The sequence below is a fragment of the Lacerta agilis genome, chromosome 4, assembly GCF_009819535.1.
Source record: "Lacerta agilis isolate rLacAgi1 chromosome 4, rLacAgi1.pri, whole genome shotgun sequence".
In the NCBI taxonomy this organism is placed as follows: Eukaryota; Metazoa; Chordata; class Lepidosauria; order Squamata; family Lacertidae; genus Lacerta; species Lacerta agilis.
The window spans coordinates 39,025,947-39,047,948 of NC_046315.1; the positions used below are offsets into that span (position 1 = coordinate 39,025,947).

At 42.2% G+C, this 22,002-nt stretch overlaps 1 protein-coding gene across 1 annotated transcript in view; it reads left to right on the plus strand.

The window, feature by feature from the left end:
• The first annotated feature begins 5,599 nt into the window (after positions 1–5,599).
• The window catches only part of LOC117045098 (immunoglobulin superfamily member 2-like), a 176,392-nt gene continuing 159,989 nt past the window's right edge, over positions 5,600–22,002 (plus strand). Inside the window, exons 1-6 of the mRNA XM_033145880.1 lie at positions 5,600–5,660; positions 6,856–7,233; positions 8,282–8,698; positions 16,685–17,104; positions 17,930–18,346; positions 21,439–21,852. Coding sequence (XP_033001771.1) covers positions 5,600–5,660; positions 6,856–7,233; positions 8,282–8,698; positions 16,685–17,104; positions 17,930–18,346; positions 21,439–21,852 — 2,107 coding nt within the window. The remainder of the gene's footprint in view (positions 5,661–6,855; positions 7,234–8,281; positions 8,699–16,684; positions 17,105–17,929; positions 18,347–21,438; positions 21,853–22,002) is intronic.

The following is a 22,002-nucleotide window of genomic DNA, read 5'->3' on the forward strand; positions in this document are numbered from 1 at the left end:
TCAGGCTGGCCCTAAGGGCAGACCAGACCCAGAGGCTTTCCAAATGCTCTAAGGCAGGACCATTGCTTTTGGGGGGGGGGCGCATACCCCTAAACATTTTGTGAATCTAAGTTTGACCTCATTGTGGGGCAGTATTTCAATATGAGTAGGAAAATGAGAGTACCCCTAAAACAATTTTTTCCGGGGGGGAAACCCCACTGGGCAGGAACATATGGGAAGGGCCCTGGGACCAAGGGATGAGAAGGTTTAAAAATACAAAGGTAAAGTTAAAGGGACCCCTGACAGTTAGGTCCAGTCACGGACGACTCTGGGGTTGCGGTGCTCATCTCGCTTTACTGGCCGAGGGAACCGGCATACAGCTTCCAGGTCATGTGGCCAGCATGACTAAGCTGCTTCTGGCGAACCAGAGCAGCACAAGGAAACGCCATTTACCTTCCTGCCGGAGCGGTACCTATTTATCTACTTGCACTTTGACATGTTTTCGAACTGCTAGGTTGGCAGGAGCAGGGACCGAGCAACGGGAGCTCACCCCGTCGCGGGGATTCGAACCGCCGACCTCCTGATCAGCAAGCCCTAGGCTCTGTGGTTTAGAACACAGCGCCACCCACATCCCTTAAAGATACTAATTGGACCACAAAAACCATCAAGTCAGATACTCAGAAGGCATGTTAAAGGCCTGCAACTGCATGCGCTGAGCCAAGTGCATGAATCTTTGCCACACAATTGGCTCGCTTCCTCTCTCATGTAAAAAAAGTGGGTCATCTGATATAGTTTTAAATTGATGCACTGCTCAGGAAATCTGGGAGGAGGATCCTCCTTCTGGGCTGCAAGCAGCTGAGCAATCTTTTCATACAGTCATACAGCATTTTCACACCAATGAGCCAGTTGTTTTTACTGGAAGTTTGTAGGCAACAACTCTGTATATAACCAGTCTTGCATTAAGAAGAATATACCAGACTTCGAAGTGTTCCTTCCTTGTTCACAACCGTAATGCTAATCAATGGGAGCTGCCCTTGAGAAACACACAGTTAGCTATTGTACCCCTAGAGGGCGCTAAAGTAATGCTTGAAATCTATCACTAGTTATGCTGAGGGGGGGGGGGGGACTTGGGAAACAAGAGCTCAAATAATCAATATTGGCACACATCAACTAATAGCCTTGGGAGCATATGTAATTTTCTGCAGTACACTTTCTAGGACTGCTTAATTTCTATTCTATACGACTTATTTGTTCTCTTATTTCCAGCTAGTGTACCCAGATGCAAACACACACACACACACACACACACAAAAAAAAAAACAGGGCTCCTGTTCCCTTTAATAGTGTTTTGGAAGGAGAAATTCAGCAGCTTTTTCTTACTCCTTCAAGACAAGCAGCATCTTCCAGGATTTTTTTTTAATGAAACCAAGAGGTACAGGTGCCCTGTCCTTTTCCTCATCGGTTCTCCCAATTTCTCCTGTCCTGTTAACTTGGGGATACTGATGTAAATATGCAATATAGGTTTGTAAAGACTGTTCAGCTGCTTGGTCTTGCAAGCGCTGCTGAATATTTGCATGCATCTTTGTATAGTCTGGCTACTTTAGCAAACCTGAAGTGTGTATATAATGTGCAGTAATTTTAGCAGGGAAAAAGTTCATTAGGGGAAGGAAAGATTTGTGTCATGGACAAAGTCTATCACTGCACTTAACCTTACCCCTAACTCTGTCCCATTCCGGCTTGAAATTTATTATTGATCTGGAGGATTTAAAACTGAATTCAGAACAAAGGTAGAAAGTATTTTTTTTAATCCCACAGTAGATAAGAAGAGCATACAAAGAGCCTGCTGGATCAGGCCAATGGCCTATCTAATCCAGCGCCCTGTTCTCACAGAGGTTAGAGCAGTCCCAGAAAAGAGCACAGAAAATAAAGTGATGGCAGAAACCTGGAATTCCCGACAATGAAGCTTTAAAAATGACTGTAAACATAATGAAACTCATAATAGCATTGCAGGAAATCAGGGGATGTAAATAACATGGTGCTGGATTTCTACAGTCATCAGCAAAGAAAACCATCATTTGTGGATGTCCCTAAAGCACCAAACAAATTTATGATTCTGTCATGCAAGATTATTAGTTCTAGGTTCCCCCACCCACAGCCAATGCAGAATTCCATTCTGCATTCTTACAGTTAAAGATCCAAAGCTCAGCCATCTGTTAACATTATCTGACAGATAGTGGGTCAAAAATCCATCACTAGGGCCTGGAAGTGTTAACTGCTAAAGATGTTTTAGCTGTGGGGCAGAGTTACATCCTAATTTGCTTCTGCTTTTGTTGTGGAGTAGCTAAGGAGTGTCAGAGTGTAGCCAGGATATAAAATTGGGGTGGGTGGTGGGTTTGCTACTACCTGCATATCGTAGACCCCATTTTTATGCATAAGCAGTGCTTTTTTCTGTGGGGACGCAGGGGTACACATACCCCTAAACATTTTGTGAATCTTTGTACTTTTGTCCATTTACTGTATTTATTTTTCCCGATTTGAACTATAAAATTGTGATTTTCTTCAGTCAAAATGAGAGTACTCCTAAACATTTTTAAAGAAAAAACAGCCCTGTGAATAAGGAAGTTGGCAAATCACCCAAGAGATATATACCACAGGCTAGCTGGAGCAGGTAAGAGTCATTAGGTTAATGGACCTCCTTTTGAATACACATGCATATTTATGGTGAAGAAGAAGGAGGAGGAGGAGGAGGAGGAGGAGGAGGAGGAGAAGAAGAAGATATTGATTAAATATATCTCTTTAAAAAAAAAAAGGCTTTGCTGTGAAACCTAAACAGGTCCCCATTTCTGTGAGTATTGTTTGCACATGCATTGTACTGTATAGGACAGGATAGGATAACTTGCAGCTCACAGTCCCAGCAACCCTCACCAGCATAGCCAATGATCAGGGCTGTTGGGAATTGAAGTCCAGCCACAACTGGAGGGCCACAGGTTCCTCATGCTTGGTGTACAATGTTGTGGGTTTTCTCCTTCAAATGCAAAGATCTTGACATCTGATGGGAGGGCGTTCCACAGGCAGGGTGCCATTGCCAAGTAGGCTTTCTGCCTGGTTCCCTATAGCTTCACTACTTGCTGTGAGAAAACAACCAGAAGGCCCTCAGAGCTGGACCTCAGTGTCCGGGCTGAGCGATGGGAGTGGAGATGCTCCTTCAGGCATACAGGGCCAAGGCCGTCTGAGGATAAAGTGAGAGAGGACCAAGCATGTTACTCTGAGCCTCATGGAGGAAGGGTGGGATAGAAATGTCACAGATCAACAAACAAGCGAACAGCAGTTCTCTTCCACCCAATCTGTATTTCACATTTCAAGTAAACTACATTTTTTTAAAAGTAGCTAGTATCTGTCTTATTTCTTTAAGTGAATCGTTTTTTCTTTCTTTTTGACTTGAAATGAAATCCAGAGAGTGTGGATTGGTTTACAATCTGTATTCCAGTTTCAAGTTACTTAAGTGACACAGATGCAAGTGAGTTATTTAAATGACTACTGATTTCAAGTGGTAGTTTTGCAACCCTATGTGGAATTATCCAGGCAATGGAAACCAGCCTTTCATGGGGTGATCACCTTACTCTTAACACAATGCTCCTTTCATAAATTCATCCAATTCAAACAAAAGCTAGTGCACTTCAATCAGTGGGTGGGTTAGGCTAGAGAGGGAGGTGTAATAGCCCCCAAATCCAAACACTCTGTCCTGTGCCATTCATTGCTTTCAGTATGAGCTAATGAGTGTGACCAGGAGAAGTAATTAAGAGGGACAGGAAACTGAGAAAGAGAGGCGGAGGCTGGAGTATTCTGTATTTGCCTATTAAACTAATGAGAATGTGGTGTTAGACTCCCAGGGAATCCATAATTGCAATTCCAACCCTGCAACCACAGCTTAAAAATTCAGTTGTCGCTATATCCTTCACAACCTACCATCCTTGCCTACAAACCTCTGGTGAACATGGGGGTTGGAATTCAATTTTGCCTGTGGGGCTAGCTTTCTTCATATATATGGGTTAGTACAAACTAGTGCCGGGGAGCTTTCTGGTTCTACACTGCAGTGCTCCTGTTCCTTCAGCAAAGGAATCCCAAAAGCTTATCAAGTGATAAACCAGTTGAGGAGTTTATAAGGCACAGCCATAAAAGTTAATTGAATCAAAATCCTATTTCTGGAGCACAGACTCTAATAAGCTAATAGATACTGCAGGGCAGGCTCTCAATCCTTCCATTAAGACTCCTTGTGTTAAAGGAATCTATGGTGGTGGGGGGGGGGGTTGTTTTCTATACAAGAGGCAGAGAAAGAAAATGGGCAGCTTCCTAAACTCTCATTGGACCCAAAAGCCAGTCAGATGGTTGTGGTATGTCATGAAAGTGGCTCCAAGGTGGTCTGTATGCATTTTTGTGTTGAAAGGAGAGCAGTGTTCAAATGTGAAGTACATAGGGCTGCACAGGGGGAAATTAGATTCATTTATCTAATTCTCATTGCAAGAAGTATGTCTTTCCCACCCGGAGTTAGACATCACCTTGCCAACAAAGGTCTGTATAGTTAAAGCTGGACCATTCAACTGGTGAGATACATTGTCCAAGTTGTTGCTGGACAATGAGGTCACAACACTCCCAGGCTAGCTGGAGCCTGGGACAGGAACACTTTTCCTGGGGGCTGAGAATGTACTGAATCTTTCAATGGTGAGTCTGACTGGTACCCCAATAATCAAATACCAGATGGACATCACATTCACCCCCAACTTGGAAGCTTCCAGAGGCATTTAGCTAACCACTGATACAAACAAAACTTTGGATGAATTTCTATTTTCATATGAAGTTGAAAATGCAAGCAATAACAAGGAAGAAGGTCTCCAATTACAAAAAGAGCAAATTAAACTCACCGGTCCATAGGCCTTAGTATGTAAGTATGCAATTTTAAGAATCGTTCCCATTTTGCTTGTTTTCTTCTCCTCTCCCCATCCCTTTTCTCCTTTGTCCCATGTCTTTTTCACAATCTGAAAGTCTTGTTTTTAAATGATCTGTGAGTCATTCTGAGAGGTTTTCATCATCATCATCATCATCATTATTATTATTATTATTATTATTATTGAAGAGCACAGTAAAACCGCAATCAATAAATAAATAAATATGGGTGGGGGAGTGAGGGAGTTACAGTAAAATAGCCTGAATAAACACTCCCTAACAGTTGAGAGAGTTTGGTTGTCAAATGATGCAATCCTATACTCACCTACCTGTGAGCAGGTTCCGTTGAACTCAGTAGGTTTTATTTCTGAGTACATAAATCACACATTTTCTTTAAAAAATAATTTTTATCATCCCCAGACAGGATGCCTAGTGGTCAGGAATGGTGAGAGTTGTTGTCCCTGTAGGGTAACCAGTTCTCCCTCCCTGCTCTAAGTTAATGTATGCGGCTGCTTCTGTGCATTTCTGAGAAAGATTGCATCTTCAGTCTGTCTTCTGTGAAAAGACAGGAAGCCACAACAGCATTGTGACAGACAACTTCCCCACCATTACTGAGGCAAGGTTAGTTGCTGGAGCTCAACTAGAGAAGAGAATTCTAATCCCCGAAGAGGAAGGAAGCATGTTCTTTCTACTAATAGGACCTATCCAGTGCTTGGCAGCTGTGCTCCTCCTGCTGCTTGGTGAGTTTCATGTAATGCGTTTAGCCTTCATAGGAATATAACAGAGACAGGGAAACCTGTGACCCTGCAGATGCATTGGACTCCAAGCCTCATCATCCATGAACATTGATCATGCTGGCTAGGGCTGTTGGGAGTTGGAGTCCAACAATATCTGGAATGGCACAAGCTCCCTACCATTGGAATACAAGATATTCCTTGCTGTATTACAACTATGTTGACCTCCTGCGGTGTTCTGGTTGGCCAAAAGGATGCTCACAAGTAGGGCATGAATGTGATGTTCCTTCATGGAACAGAAGAAGGACCTGTTGGAGCAAGCCAGTGGCTCATTTAGTCTAGCGTTGTGTTTTCACAGTGGCCAACCAGATGCTTGTAGGAAACCCATAAGCAGGACCTGAGCACAAGAGCACTGTTCTTCTCTTGGGGTTTCCAGAAGCCGGTGTTCGGAATAATTACTGTCTCCAACCTTAGGGGCAGAGCATAGCCATCATGGAAACAAATAGCCTTGTCCTCCTTGAATCCTCTTTTAAACCCATCCAACTTGGTGGCCATCACTGCCTCCCGGGGGAGCAAGCTCTATAGTTTAACAATATTGCATGAAGTATTTTCTTTTATCTGTCCTGAAACTTCCAAAGTTCAGCTTCAGCGGATGTTCACAAGTTCTAGTATTATGAGAGAGGGGATTTTTTTCTCTCTATTCATTTTCTCCATTTTATGTATCAAAAACTTTAACAACCCTGATCTAAAGTCATCGGCTCTCATAATAATTATATACAGACCAAAGTAGCAATTTTTAAGTAAGCTACAGCTAATTTTAGATTTGGGGGGGGGGAATTTAGTAATCCTACAGCTGGTTGCTTGTAGCTAATAGCAAATGTTATAGATTCAGTTTGCTTGGTTGGTCAAGAAAGCTTGAAACCTGATTATAGATGTGTGTGTATATAGAATATATATGTAGAGCACCTTTTTAAAAAGAAAAAGGGGGAAATGAAGAAATAAAAACACTTCATTATTTTTAATTTAACTTTTGCTCAAGCCTGTAGTATTTGTGAATTCTGATGTAAGGCTACTGAACATCATAGTTTTGCCAATTTGCATTTCACCCATTACTTTTGTCTTATTGCACTTTGTTCAGAATGCCAGCTTTTCTTGATTATATTTTGATAAACTCTGCTGACATGTTACGGTTTGCATGCAGATCTCTGTGCAGGAGAAAGGATGGTGTCCATTCAGAAAGGAGTTCTATATCGAGCAAGAGGCTACCACATCACCATCTGGTGTAATGTCAGTGGTTACCAAGGACCAATGGAGCAGAATTTCGAATGGTCCATTCATCGGCCATCGGACCCAAATAGAAAGCTGCAAATCATCAGCACGGATGATGCCTCCTTTCCTTATGCTGTCTACTCTCAGCGTGTTGGAAGTAGGGAAATCTACGTAGAAAGGATCCGAGGAGATTCTGTTCTGCTGCACATCACTGAGCTCAAAGACGTGGATGCTGGCGAGTATGAGTGTTACACACCCAGCACAGATGCTGGTTACCTTGGGACTTATGGTGCCAAAACAAACCTTTTTGGTATGATATGACTATTTACTGATCACTTAGCAGTTAGCTTCAACAGTCGTTGGCCCACAAAGCTGATTGCACAGCCCAGTTCTTATGGCTTCTCAGGTGTTTAACTGCACTGCTGGATTTTGCCATTCCACGTAGGCTACAAAAACAGAAGCTGTTCAAAAGGGCTGCCATACATGGCTGCTTGGCTTGACTCCAATTGGAGATCAAGAGTTTGTTCAGGCTCGTGCTAGACAGTAAATTTGGAAGTTTTTGAACTCAGCTAGAGAATGAGTTCCACTCTGCAACAGCTGCTAAGTAAGAGTCACTGGAATGGAGATGTGAGACAGCTCATGTGCTTTGCGGAACTGTTCTGCCTATGACCTCCGAAGCTCCATTAGTTTGCTTGGAAGGTGTGACCAAGAGTTAGGGAATCTATATTTATAAAATCCTGTTCTTCCTTCAAGGAGCTGGGGTGGCATACGTGAACCCCTAACAACTCACAACAATCCTGTGTTGAGGCAGTTTAGTCTTGAGAATGACTTAATCCAAGATCACCTACAGGTAGGTAGCTGTATTGGTCTGCCATAGTCAAAACAAAATAAAAAATAAAAAATTCCTTCCAGTAGCACCTTAGGGAGCAACTAAGTTTGTCCTTGGTATGAGCTTTCGTGTGCATTCACACTTCTTCAGTGTTCTTCAAATCTGAAGAAGTGTGCATGCACACAAAAGCTCATACCAAGAACAAACATACCTGGTAGTTGGTCTCTAAGGTGCTACTGGAAGGAATTTTTTATTTTTTATTTTGTCAAGATCACCTAGTACACTTCATGCTTGGGTGGGGATCTGGATCTGGCTCTCCCTGCTCCAAGTCCAGCACTGGTAAGGTATAAACATTCCTTAGAACCACTGGTTAGTTCCTCCTAAAAATAATCACTGGAGGGGGCTCAATGGATGCTGGCTAGTCGCTTGTAGTCTGACCTTCTTTTAAAAGAAGTGTGTGGCTCTGTATGCATCTGTGATCATCCATCCATCTGTGTTTTCTTGTATTTCTTCCTTCATTTCATTTTAGTAATTCCAGACCTGCTCGCTGCCACCATGAGGCCACAGGCTCTCATCCGAGATCAAGGGGATTCATTAGAACTCATTTGCGAAGTGTCAACAGCTACAGTCCAACACACCCACCTCTCGGTTGGCTGGTACCTTCTTCCAGAAGGAGGCAATGGACAAGCCCAGAGGATCATTTCCCTGTCCAGAGATTTTGTCTTACTACCAGGGTCCTCTTACAATCAGAGGTTTTCCTCAGGAGATATCAGGCTAGACAAAATTGGGGGCAGAGAATATAAGCTCTCCATTGTTAGCATACAACCCACAGACCAGGGGGAAGTTTACTGTGAGGCAGTGGAGTGGATTCAAGATCCCAATGAAACTTGGAAAGATATTGCCCGGAAACAGACAGACAAAACATCGCTGACCATCAGAAGCCTGGGTAAGAGTTATATTTTCTACCAGTCATATATCCTGCCATTCCTGAAAGAGGCTATGAGCTGCTTGAGAGCCCATGGGAGAGTAATTGTCCATGTATTTTTCCAGCAAATTAACTTGATTCGCCATTTTACTCCAAGCCTTCTATACAGCTCTGACAAGCTTCGCATCCCAAAAACAAATATTTGATTCCATACAACGAGAGGGGAAAGAAATTCAAAAATGCAAGAGGGGCCATTTTCCATTATTGAAAATGTAAACAAGATTAGAACAGTACTCCTTCACCATTTTGTAAAAGTTGCTTAGGAATCTCTATTGCTTGGAATGCAAACTTTGTAACTAATTCAGTCATGTGAGATGGTGTTATCTGTGAGCAGGAAGGCTGTATATTTTACTCTAAAGACCTTCCTGGGAAGGGCACAATAAAATAAAATTTAATTTGCAGCTGATGATCTCCTTGGAGCCAGCTGGAGCATCAAAAAGTAGCATTATGTATAAACAACTCTGGCTTTTTCATTTACCAGTTTGTCAGTGCTTCTTTATATAATCAGCCATTCTGGATTGTTGTTGTTTTTTAAAGTTAACATTTTGCTGCTCTAAGCTACTGTAATAAAGCTATGGGAGAATGAAAGAGAAAAGCACTCCATCTATGCAAAGAGGAAAGAGACTGCCTGCTCTGTCAGATCCAGGTGTGCCTTGTCCTATTAACAACCTGGAGTGTGGGGAGGAATCAAGGACCATACATCATGCAGACATAAACCATGAGACTGGCTAAATAATACATGGTGCTTAACGCAAATACTACTGATGATGATGATAAAGTGGTAGTTTAGGTTGTTGTTTTTTCCTCACTCTTTCAGTTGCTACAGCTGTGCTGCTGTTGAAACGTGATCCTCCTACACTAGGGAATTGAAAGCTAGCTGGTCGATTCTGTTCTGCTTCTTTTGGCTTTCGGTTGCGGCTAGTTCTTCTTTGTCTCAGCACCGACAGCTTCCGTGGATCATGAAAATAATGTAGCGTTTTGAGCAAGAGGGCGGCAGGAGACCCATGCCAAGGCAGATTGTGGTCTCTTCTGCAGTGTATTGTAGGGATCGTATTGATGTAATAGGGAACAGGACAAGGTTTGAGTGCTGGAATAGAGGCCTGCTCACCCCTTGTGCTAATCAGAGGATTTAACACCAAATCCTGCACCTTGGGACATACCTAGCACCAGTGCATTAGGCAAATGGATTCTATAATTGCCTCTTTCCACGTAGCATTTATTGAAGTTCTATATCCTCCTCCCCTCCGCCAGCTCCCCATTTGTTGAATTACAATCTGTTGAGCTCTGCTGTGGGATTAGTGCTGCAAGAACACGGAGAAAGGGATGTGATGCCTTCCCACATCCTCATTCACCCCAGGGGAGCTGCAACCTAAATTGAAGATAGCACAGCACACACCCTGTCTCAACAAGAGCGATACTTTTTTAACCCACTTCCAGGCTGAAACGCCGTGGTTGAAAAGTTCCACGTTGTTGGCATAAGATATTCAGCAAATATTTGTGAATGGCAAACGTTTGTTCGGGATTTCTGCTCTGAATTATTTATGCGCCTGCATTCAATGCCTTGGATAATTTATGCGCAGTAAGCAATTAGACCAGCAGCTCAAGCTATGATTAGCTGCAGTGCCTTGGCCTTTGGATGCATGGAGCGAGAGCTCTGAAATTGCACTGATATTAGGGAATGCACAGCACCAGGGGCACAGGAGATGTAAGAAGCTTCCTTGCACTGAGTCGGGTCAATGACCAGTTTTGTCTATGCCAACCTGGTGCCCCCAGATGTTGTTGGACTACAACTCTCATCAGCCCCAGCCAACACATGCTGACTGGGGCTAATGGGAGTTGTAGTCCAGTAACATTGGAGAGTCACATTTTCAGGAAGCAGGTCCTCCAGGACTCACAGCCAAGATGGTATTTGAATGTCAGTATTCCTAAGAAGAAGGCAGTGTGTGGGGTGGGAAAGTTGCCAAAACTGCCCTGGTTTCATGGCTGTAGCATTAACAAGGGAAGCTGATTTTTGCATATCACATTTTAGCCCTCTTCAGCCTCCCCCTTTCATGCTGGAAATCATAGAATTGTAGAGTTGGAAGGGACCCCTGCAATGCAGGTATCTCAACTAAAGCACCCATGACAGATGGCCATCCAACCTCTGCTTAAAATCCTTCAAGGAAGGAGAGTCCATAATCTCCTGAGGGAGACTTTCCCACAGTCAAACAGCTCTTACTGTCTGAAAGTTATTCCTGATGTTTAGTCAGAATCTCCTTTCTTGTAACTTGAAGCCATTGGTTTGGGCCCTACCCTCTGGAGCTGGAGAAAAGAGCTTGCTCCATCCTCCATGTAGATATTTGAAGATGGCTATCATCCCTCCTCTCAGTCTCCTCTTTCCCAAGCTAAAAATACCAAACTTCCTCAACCATTCCCCATAAAGACATTCAGATCCTTTATAAATTTAGACTTAATCTAATTGCTGGGGGAAGATGCCCATGAAAATATGTCACATGTCAAGTATGGATACTTCTGCTTATTGCACTAAAGCAGGCTTCCTCAAACTCGGCCCTCCAGATGTTTTGAGAATACATTTCCCATCATCCCTGGCCACTGGTCCTGCTAGCTAGGGATCATGGGAGTTGTAGGCCAAAAACATCTGGAGGGCCCAGTTTGAGGAAGCCTGCACTAAAGCTACCACCTGAAAGGCAAAATTGAACCTGGACTTAACTATCTCTGTTGATTTATATTTTCACAGATAAAAATTTTAATGTTGACATCTCCGTTGCTAAGAGGTCTCTCTTGGAAGGGGAAGCCTTACAGATGAACTGCTCTGTGAAAGCCCAGAACACGCAAAACAGATGGTTCCAGGTGGTTTGGCGCCATCACGGTATGGTGATGGCTAGTCTCGATCATTATGGCACCTTGTCTTTTCGAAATGACAATGAGGAAAGGCATACTGTGGGAAACCTCCTAGTGAAGAAGCAGAGCAATGATAAGTACATCCTCAGAATCAACAAGGCAGAACTGAAGGACAAAGGCACCTATAGCTGTTTCGTTTCTGAAGTTGGGCAGACTCCCACTGGCTCCTTTGCTATCGCAGCACAAAAGTCTTCATCGGGCATTGATATAGATGTGAAGCCTAGAGGTCAGTCATGCCAAACACTTTTCCTCCAAACAAAATATGGGAATAGCCCCTGGGCTGGGGTTCACTGTTGCCCTTTGCTAGCAGACTCTAAACCAAAACTCACAGGTATATTAGACCATTCTATAGCATAGGGCAGTCCAGGGCTTCTCTTCTAAAAATAAGGCTCTGGTACCCTTGAGTACCCCCAGAAAAAAGCACCGGGACAATCCAACAGTAAAAGAAGTCATTCAGAACTGACCAGAGACTCCAAATTCTGCAGTCAAACATCAGTCTCCAAAATCCTATGGGAGATGTGAATTGTGCAACTATAACAATTTAAGGCTTAAGATGGTGAACAATGAGTGTGTCCTTTTCTATATACCATCTTTCCATTGTGGGCTACAGATAGAAAATAGGAAGTGGTTTGAGAGCAATATCTCTTCCTCTGTGGTGTAAGCCATTTCCTGACATTACCTTTAGACAAACACATTTGACAGCTTTTTGAAACACTACAAATTCCTGCTTATCAGGGATAGTTGGATGTACAAGTGCACTAGTGTCCCACTTTCAAAAATGATTTCATGTTTCGGAGGATGGATGGACTGACGGGACGGACTGCTGCCTGTCTCCAGCCTTAGTTTGCAAAGTGGGAATAGACTGGTGACATCATCACCACTCCAGACTCTCTCTCAAGTTTTTCTTCATTAGTTAAGGATTCCATTCTAATGCTTTCACTATTTCCCCATTTTTCTCCCTATGTACCTCTTTGTTCCATGATTTCCTGTCCTGTTTCTGTGGGTCTTTTTACAAAGTTATACAGCTTCAAGTGTGCTCCTTTAAAAAAAAAAATCTGGCAAACTGCTGTTGAAAATTTGCATGAGGCAACTATACAGGAATGTCTGTGGTCCAGGAATAGATGAAAGTTTCATTCAGGATAAAGCTCCCATTCCCTTCAATCTCATGAACACCCCTGCCTTCAAGTTAGATTTATGTAGTATACCATAGCTTATTTCAGTGTTCAGGGGCATATACGCTTTTGTTCCTTTTTTAAGTTTTATGATGGAGGGATTGGGAACGAGTAACAAACATGAGCATACTAGTTTTCTAACCCTTCTGGTCTGATCACGAAGTCTTCCTTCCCATCACTGAAAACTCTACATCTCCATAGCTCTACAATTCAGTGATAAAAAACATTTTTTAAATTGTGAAGTTCCTTCTTTGACGAGTAACATTTGCATTTGACAAATGAAAACGGATACCAAGGGATGTCTAGATTCCTCTTCTTCTTGTCTCATTAAATCCTGAGGAATATAGGAAAGGAAAAAAGTTGAATAATGTGTAATTAGAATTAACTATTGTTTTTTGTTTCCTCTGCTTGTGTCTCTCTTGCATTGGTAGAAGCTACTTACGTGACTATACACTTAGTCTTACCCTTTTTTTTCCTTCTCTTTTTTCTTTATTTTTTTTTCCTTTCTCCTTTTCAACTTTTTGTGGTTTCTATTTTTGTTGTTTTTGTTTTTGTTTGTTTGTTTGTTTGTTTTTTATCTTTTGTGGTTGTTGTTATTCCTTTGTATTTGCACCTACGAAAGGTTTTTAAATTTGTTGTGAAATTGTTAAATCTAAATAAAGTTTATTTAAAAAAAAAAGAAATCCTGCCTACTGTCCCTATAATACTATTATTTGATTGATTATTTAATTTTGCTATCCCACATGTCTCCAACAATATCAGGGTAGCATACATGATTCTATTTCCTCCTCCTTTCTATTTACAACAGGCCTGTAAAGTAAGATAGGTGGAGAGTGATTCAAGGTCACCCAGTGGGAATTTGAACTCTAATCTCCCCACCAATTCAACCAATCCATCAGCTTCAGCTGTGCTCCTACCTGGGTAGGGATAGTCTAGCTATTGTTGCCTATGTACTTTTAACACCTAAGTTAGATTATTGCATTGCATTATACATAGGGCTGCCTCTGAAGACAATGCAGAAAATTCAGCTGGTGCAGAATTTGGTGGTCAGGTTGCTCACTGGGCACAGGAATGTCCAGCTGATGATTCCTCAGGATCATTGGCTGTCTGAATATGTGCTGGAGTGTTCAGCTCTTCTTGGTCCTCATTTAAAGTAATCTCAGGTTTGAGGTTTAGACACGGCTGAATTATGGCCATGACATAGTGATAATGTTGGATGAGGAGCTCAAGATGTTTGGGATCCATTTTAAGTCATCTGTTTCAGACCTCCTTCACAAAATGAGAAGACCAGTTCTGCAACACTTGGTAACCACATTACTGCCAAAGAGCAAGGGCATAGATTGTAGGAGACAGTAGAGTTCTCAGCCACTGTGATCTGGTTGTTGTTGTTCAGTCGTTCAGTCGTGTCCGACTCTTCGTGACCCCATGGACCAGAGTACGCCAGGCACGCCTATCCTTCACTGCCTCTCGCAGTTTGGCCAAACTCATGTTAGTAGCTTCAAGAACACTGTCCAACCATCTCATCCTCTGTCGTCCCCTTCTCCTTGTGCCCTCCATCTTTCCCAACATCAGGGTCTTTTCTAGGGATTCTTCTCTTCTCATGAGGTGGCCAAAGTACTGGAGCCTCAACTTCAGGATCTGTCCTTCTAGTGAGTACTCAGGGCTGATTTCTTTGAGAATGGATAGGTTTGATCTTCTTGCAGTCCACGGGACTCTCAAGAGTCTCCTCCAGCACCATAATTCAAAAGCATCAATTCTACGGCGATCAGCCTTCTTTATGGTCCAGCTCTCACTTCCGTACATTACTACTGGGAAAACCATAGCTTTAACTATACGGACCTTTGTCGGCAAGGTGATGTCTTTGCTTTTTAAGATGCTGTCTAGGTTTGTCATTGCTTTTCTCCCAAGAAGCAGGCGTCTTCTGATTTCGTGACTGCTGTCACCATCTGCAGTGATCATGGAACCCAAGAAAGTGAAATCTCTCACTGCCTCCATTTCTTCCCCTTCTATTTGCCAGGAGGTGATGGGACCAGTGGCCATGATCTTAGTTTTTTTGATGTTGAGCTTCAGACCATATTTTGCGCTCTCTTCTTTCACCCTCATTAAAAGGTTCTTCAATTCTTCCTCACTTTCTGCCATCAAGGTAGTATCATCAGCATATCTGAGGTTGTTGATATTTTTTCCGGCAATCTTAATTCCGGTTGGGGATTCATCCAGTGCAGCCTTTCGCATGATGTATTCTGCATATAAGTTAAATAAGCAGGGAGACAATATACAGCCTTGTCGTACTCCTTTCCCAATTTTGAACCAATCAGTTGTTCCATATCCAGTTCTAACTGTAGCTTCTTGTCCCACATACAGATTTCTCAGGAGGCAAATGAGGTGATCCGGCACTCCCATTTCTTTAAGAACTTGCCATAGTTTGCTGTGGTCGACACAGTCAAATGCTTTTGCATAATCAATGAAGCAGAAGTAGATGTTTTTCTGGAACTCTCTGGCTTTCTCCATAATCCAGCGCACGTTTGCAATTTGGTCTCTGGTTCCTCTGCCCCTTCGAAATCCAGCTTGCACTTCTGGGAGTTCTCGGTCCACATACTGCTTAAGCCTGCCTTGTAGAATTTTAAGCATGACCTTGCTAGCGTGTGAAATGAGTGCAATTGTGCGGTAGTTGGAGCATTCTTTGGCACTGCCCTTCTTTGGGATTGGGATGTAGACTGATCTTCTCCAATCCTCTGGCCACTGCTGAGTTTTCCAAACTTGCTGGCATATTGAGTGCAGCACCTTAACAGCATCCTCTTTTAAAATTTTAAATAGTTCAGCTGGAATATCATCACTTCCACTGGCCTTGTTGTTAGCAAGGCTTTCTAAGGCCCATTTGACTTCACTCTCCAGGATGTCTGGCTCAAGGTCAGCAACCACATTTCCTGGGGTGTATGAGACCTCCATATCTTTCTGGTATAATTCCTCTGTGTATTCTTGCCACCTCTTCTTGATGTCTTCTGCTTCTGTTAGGTCCTTTCCACTTTTGTCCTTAATTGTGGTAATCTTTGTACGAAATGTTCCTTTCATATCTCCCATTTTCTTGAATAAATCTCTGGTTTTTCCCATTCTGTTATTTTCCTCTATTTCTTTGCATTGCTCGTTTAGAAAGGCCCTCTTGTCTCTCCTTGCTATTCTTTGGAAATAGAATATTTCCAAATGTGATCTGGTAATACCAAGGAATTCATAGCTGTCAACCTTTTTCCTTTTTTTGCGGGAAATTCCCTTATTATAGCATTGGGAAACAGCAGGGAGGGTTGACAGCTATGTATATAGCAGTGGGGAACAGCAGAGAGGGTTCACAGCTATGAAGGAATTTGCTGATGTTGGTGTTAAGGAAAACAACAAGTCAGGAACCAAAAAGCCACCTAGTGAGAGAGGGTGAGTCACTTACCGGTAGTCTCTTCATGCCTTACATTTGGTCCTATGGAGAAATGAGCTCAGTGTGAGAAGATCTTAACACATGATGGTGTATAAGAACACAGTATGAGTCATCTGGATCACACCAATGGGCCATCTAGTCCAGCATCCTGCTCTCACAGTGACCTATGAGAGGCCTTAAAGCAGGACCTGAGCACAACAGCCCACTCTCCACTAGTGATTCCCAGCAACTGGCATTTAGAAGAAAACTGTCTCCATCAGTGGCGATAAAGATATGGATGATCTCTATATAGAAAAGAGGACATGTATCAGACTGGAAATGTAGAGGACATGTGTCAATGAAACTTTCCCATTAACCAGTTAGAATGCTCAGTAGAAAACTAAGATGATCTATGAAATAGTGTCAAAATGCAAACCTGTTCTGTGTCTTCTTCCCTCTTTCCCTTTGATTCAGATTTATCCATCTATATAACCCGTTGCATTTTGTTCACAGAAAGCCACTTGCAACTGTTTGTGTGGGTCAATAAGAAACAAATAATGGAAGGAGAAACTTTGGTTTTCAACTGTAATGTGAGTATAGCTGCAAATTCGCTATCTGTGAACTGGTGGCATATCCAGAGGGACAGAGATCCTCCACTGCTCATTGCCAGCATGGAACAAAATGGCAGACTAAAGATAGGTGCTTCTTACTTGGAGCGCAGTGCTCATGGTGAGCTCAGGTTAGAGAAGAGGGACCCTTCCACATTTACGTTGACCATCTACAACACTTTCGCCACAAAGGATACAGGGCTGTATCGCTGCGAAATGACAGAGTGGTCTGAGAGCAGGAGCTGGAAACACACACAGGAAATCTCAACAAGAGTTGAACCACTGGGTAAGTTCATCCTATAGCCTTTCCCTTTCACATAAATCTAGCTATCCTGTCTAATTATCCAAGCTAAATGTTACATGCAACATGAGAACTCTTTAAGCACACACATATGTCTTTGGGAAGAGACCGTAACTCATTGGTAAAGCTTGCCTTGAATTCAGATGGTCCCAGGTTCAATCAAAGCCATCTGTTTCAAAGGATCAGGTAGCAGGTGATTTCACAGGCCTCTGCCTAAGACCCCAAAGAACCACTCCCATTCAGAGTGGACAGGACTGGATTAGATGAACTGACCCAGCCCTAGTACAAGGCAAGGGCAGCATATGAACCCAATGGTCTGACTTCCTAACACTGTGTTGCAGAGATGTATAAAGTACTCCTGGAACATCATTCCTCCTTCCATGAATGGTCTTTAACTGAGCTGGGTTATTTCTTGCTATGCCCAAGGCAATGCTTTTGTGATTTTGACTCAGTTGACTTGGAAGCAATCCAGGTCAGCAAACATCTATTCAACAGAATGGGTGTGATATGATAGAGAATATAATATTTTATGACATCTGTCCTTACCTCAGCAGTGAGACTTGACTTTCTAGACAAGTAGTAACTAGTGATAACTCACTGTAGCACAAGATGTTAGAGAAAATACTGTCTCTCTTTAAGTAACCGAGACTGATGGCAACTACTGTATGTTGGCTACTACAGGTGTAATGTCCTAAATAGTCAGGTGAGCAAGACTTTCCTACAAACAGAAATTTGATGACATTTGGGAGAGAGACTGACAAGGTATCTCTGGTGTTGATGTAGTGTCCTCAATTTTCTCTGGCTTAACAGGGCAGAATTTGAAAGCTATACTGAGTAGCAGAGTTCCAAATGTAAAACTGCAGGAAGACCTTGTACTGTTCTGCAAGGTGGCTGGTAATGATGACATCATCAACAATGTGCCAGTCTCCATCACCTGGCTATTCCAGCCTCACTTGAAGCTGAGTGGCTATCAGCAAGTGGTCAAAGCCACCGCAAGAGGCACCATCGAATGGGGATTGGCGTTTATGCAATTTGAGAAGAAAACCAAGATTACAAAATCCTCTTCTTTATCCCAACTCCTTATCCACAGTGTCACATGGCAAGAGACAGGGATGTATAAGTGTGAAGTTGAAATCTGGAGAAACTCACAGGATGCCAGAAACTTGTCTGCAATAGCAGCTTCTGTGCTATCCTCTAATCCTGTTGAGATCAAGGTCACCCAACCAGGTAGGTGTTTAGAAACCATTGCCAGCCTAACCTTCTCCTTTTGCAACAGAATTAGCCATTGTCTTCTAGGAAGCGTCTCTCATAAGACTTGGTGGATGACTCAAATGACTGTCCAATATGTTGAATGCAATAGATTTTATTTTGCCCCATAGTGTTGACTGTCTTTTCCCAAACATATCCAAGACCCTGCCCTACCTTATGACCAGTTACAGGTGGGTAGCCGTGTTGGTCTGCCATAGTTGAAACAAAATAGAAAATTCTTTCCAGTAGCACCTTAGAGACCAACTGAGTTTGTTCTTGGTATCTGAAGAAGTGTGCATGCACACGAAAGCTCATACCAAGAACAAACTCAGTTGGTCTCTAAGGTGCTACTGGAAAGAATTTTCTATTTTGTTTCTACCTTATGACATTTGTATTAAAATTTTCTATTTTATTTAAATTTCCAACCAGCTTTATGAATGGATTATCCCTAAAACCCCTCCAACAATGTAAAAGGGAGCACTGATAAAACAAATACCCTTGGTTGTAACAAGAGCTCAGAGTAGACCCACTGAAACTAATGAACCCAAGTTAGCCATGTTCATTTTTATTTATTCATTCATTTTCACTCTGAGTAGCACAAGTATCGGATACAAGCCACTATTCCCATCTCAGTGATTTGGTTACTTCTGTTCTTAAATTTGCTAAATGTGTTTATTGTTTTTAAATGTTTATATAGATTACTTTGAGTTGTTTTTAAATGCTTTGAACGTGTTCTGATTTTATTTTTAATTGACACGTGTCAGTGATGGTTCAGCCACCATGGGCTCCTTTAGAAAGAAGGACAGAATATACATTTAATAAAATAAACAAAAATAAAATAAAGCCTCTTTTGTGAAAGCAAACCCCCCTTTCTTCTGCTTGCCAAGAACAGGCAACAAGTTAAGATGCCAGAGGAAGCTGATAACTTCTTACCATACGTCTGACCAATGCTGTGGAAAGGGGAGACGTTTTGGGTATTTTCGAAATGACTCATACTGGGGGTTTTGCACCCACACTGGGTAGACAATAGTTTTTGCAGAGATGCACCGTTGACAGCCTTGCGCATATAATGGGAAGCAGCTGCTGGGTTCTTTTGCATACTTCACTTGCCACCGCAGAGAGAAGAGACTGCGCTGTCAGCAGCCGGGTTCAAAGCAAGAGAAGGAACTTGGAGATTGTGCTCAGTTAATTAAATTGAAGTGGGTTCTGATTCCTCCTTTCAAGTCGTCTCTCTTTAGAAAGGCCACTGTGGGTGACAAGAAACTTAAAAGCAAGAGCTTGGCTATCCTTAGCAAGATCTGCTTTGGGAAAAACTGTAGCAGGTTTTTGTAATCGGCATCTTCGGATGAAAATCAAGTACAGAGCTCTGGGATCTAATGAGAATATTGAAAGCAGGAAAGGATGCCCTTATTACAGCCTTTTCCAAGAGTCCTTTCTTTGTGCTCTTGGAAGCGATTCAGACGCTATCCGTGATAGTTCCTTGAGAGAAACCAACAACCCCTGCAGTCCTTTCCACAATCCCTTGTGGGTCTTCCTTTTGCTATAGTCTACAACTTCTTCATCGCTGATGAGGCACAATGTGAAAACCATTAAGATGCTATTTCCACTTGCTGGAAAGGTTAACAAGCCAAATCATAGAACTGTAGAGTTGGGCTCCAAGGGTCATCTAGTCCAACCCCCTGCAATGCCAGAATCACAACTAAAGCATCCGTGACAGATAGCCATTCAATCTCTGCTTAAAAACAGCCAAGGAAGAAGAGTTCACAACCTCCCGAGGGAGACCGTTCCACTGTCAAACAGCTCTTACTGTCAAAAAGTTCTTCCTAATACAGTATTTAATCGGAATCTCCTTTCTTGTTGTTTGGTCCTACTCTCTGCAGCAGCAGAAGGCTTGCTCCATGAATTATTGTATTTTAATCTTTTGTTGGAAGTCGCCCAGAATGGCTGGGGAAACCCAGCCAGATGGGTGGGGTATAACAAACAAACAAACAAACAAATCACTACTACTACTACTACTACTACTACTACTACTACTACTACTATCTTCCATGTGGAAACCCTTGAGATATTTGAAGATGGCTATCATTTCACCTCTCACTCTCCTCTTTTCCAGGCTAAACATACCCAACTCCCTCAACCACTTCTCATAAGGCTTGGCAGCACCCAACATACCCTCTCTGATCATTTCACTTAGGCACCCCTAAATCCTTTTGCTGGAATGTGATGGGCAAGATCAGGATTAAAATGAAAGGCAGGGCACGTAAGGAAGGAGGAGTAAGGAGATGGACAGACAGCTGCTCTGAATGAGAGAAGATCGTAAAATGGATAATAATGAAGATGATGCTCAGTTATTTTCCAGATCTCTGAACATCTTCCTTTCCATCTAGTCAGAACTCCCCCATTTATGTCACAGATAGTTTTAAAATCACAACAGAGCAAAAACTAAAGCGAAGGCAGAGTTACTGTGCCTGGTTTGATTACATTCAGCAGGAATTTGCAGCAATTTACGATATGCATATAATTCCTTTTATGGTTTGAGGTTTTGGGTGAGCCTAGCCCACATTATATAATCATTGCTAAAGGTTTAAGGATGGGGGGCTTTACTTTCGTACCTCTGAATAAACTGCTGATTTCTAAAGCTTTTTGTGGAGCAAATATGCGTGTTAAAAGAGGTTCTAAAATGTAAAGAGAAGTGCAGCAAATTAAAATATGCTGGAATCCTGAAACCCAGATGGGAACTCACTCTATTATTATTATTTTTAAAAAGGATGTGAATGAATCATGGAGTTCATAAGAGCTTGAACAAAATTGTTTGGCCTGCGTTCAGCAAAAATTATATTAGAATAGATTGGTTTTTGTAATATATTCAGTTAATTTAAATACTATTTCATATTTCAATATACATTTTAAATGGTTTAGAACAAAAAAAATCAGCATAAAAATACAATATAATTCTACATTCAAAAGTAAGCAAAATTGCTATGATTACTTATTATATTGTTATTATTCCACATTTTAATAATTGTGTCAATATTAGCTAGTAACTACTATTTATTTGCCTTTTATTCTAGAAAGCAATCTCAGAATCAACATGGATGTAAAGTCTTTGGAAATCACCAGCAATGAAGATGTAAGAATTGATTGCAGAATCAGGTCGTTGACCAATGAGAATTCTTGGTTAGGAGTCACCTGGTATTTTCTCCCATTTTCTGCCACAAATGCAGTTCCACTGCTGATTATAAGAACGAATTACACTAACATATTGGAATATGGGGAAGCGTTCAGTTCTCTGCATCAGAAATCCAGATTTCATAACATGAAGGTCTCCAACCACCTGTACCAGCTGCTTATTCTGTCAGGGGGTTATGATGCCCATGGCGAATATTACTGCGTAGTAGATGAATGGATCTGGTTGACAGATGGGGGCTGGTACAAACTTGGAACGATGGAATCTGGAAAAACCACGGTATATTTCAAGTTTTCAGGTAACCGACCTTATTTATTCATGGATCTTTTAGATGAGGGTAGCCAACATGGTGCATTTGGGATGTTTTGGCACTGAAATGACAAGAGATTCCGCCATTCTCTCTCCCTGCCCTCAGGGTGGTTCAGCTAAGCTGGGGCACCATTGCAGA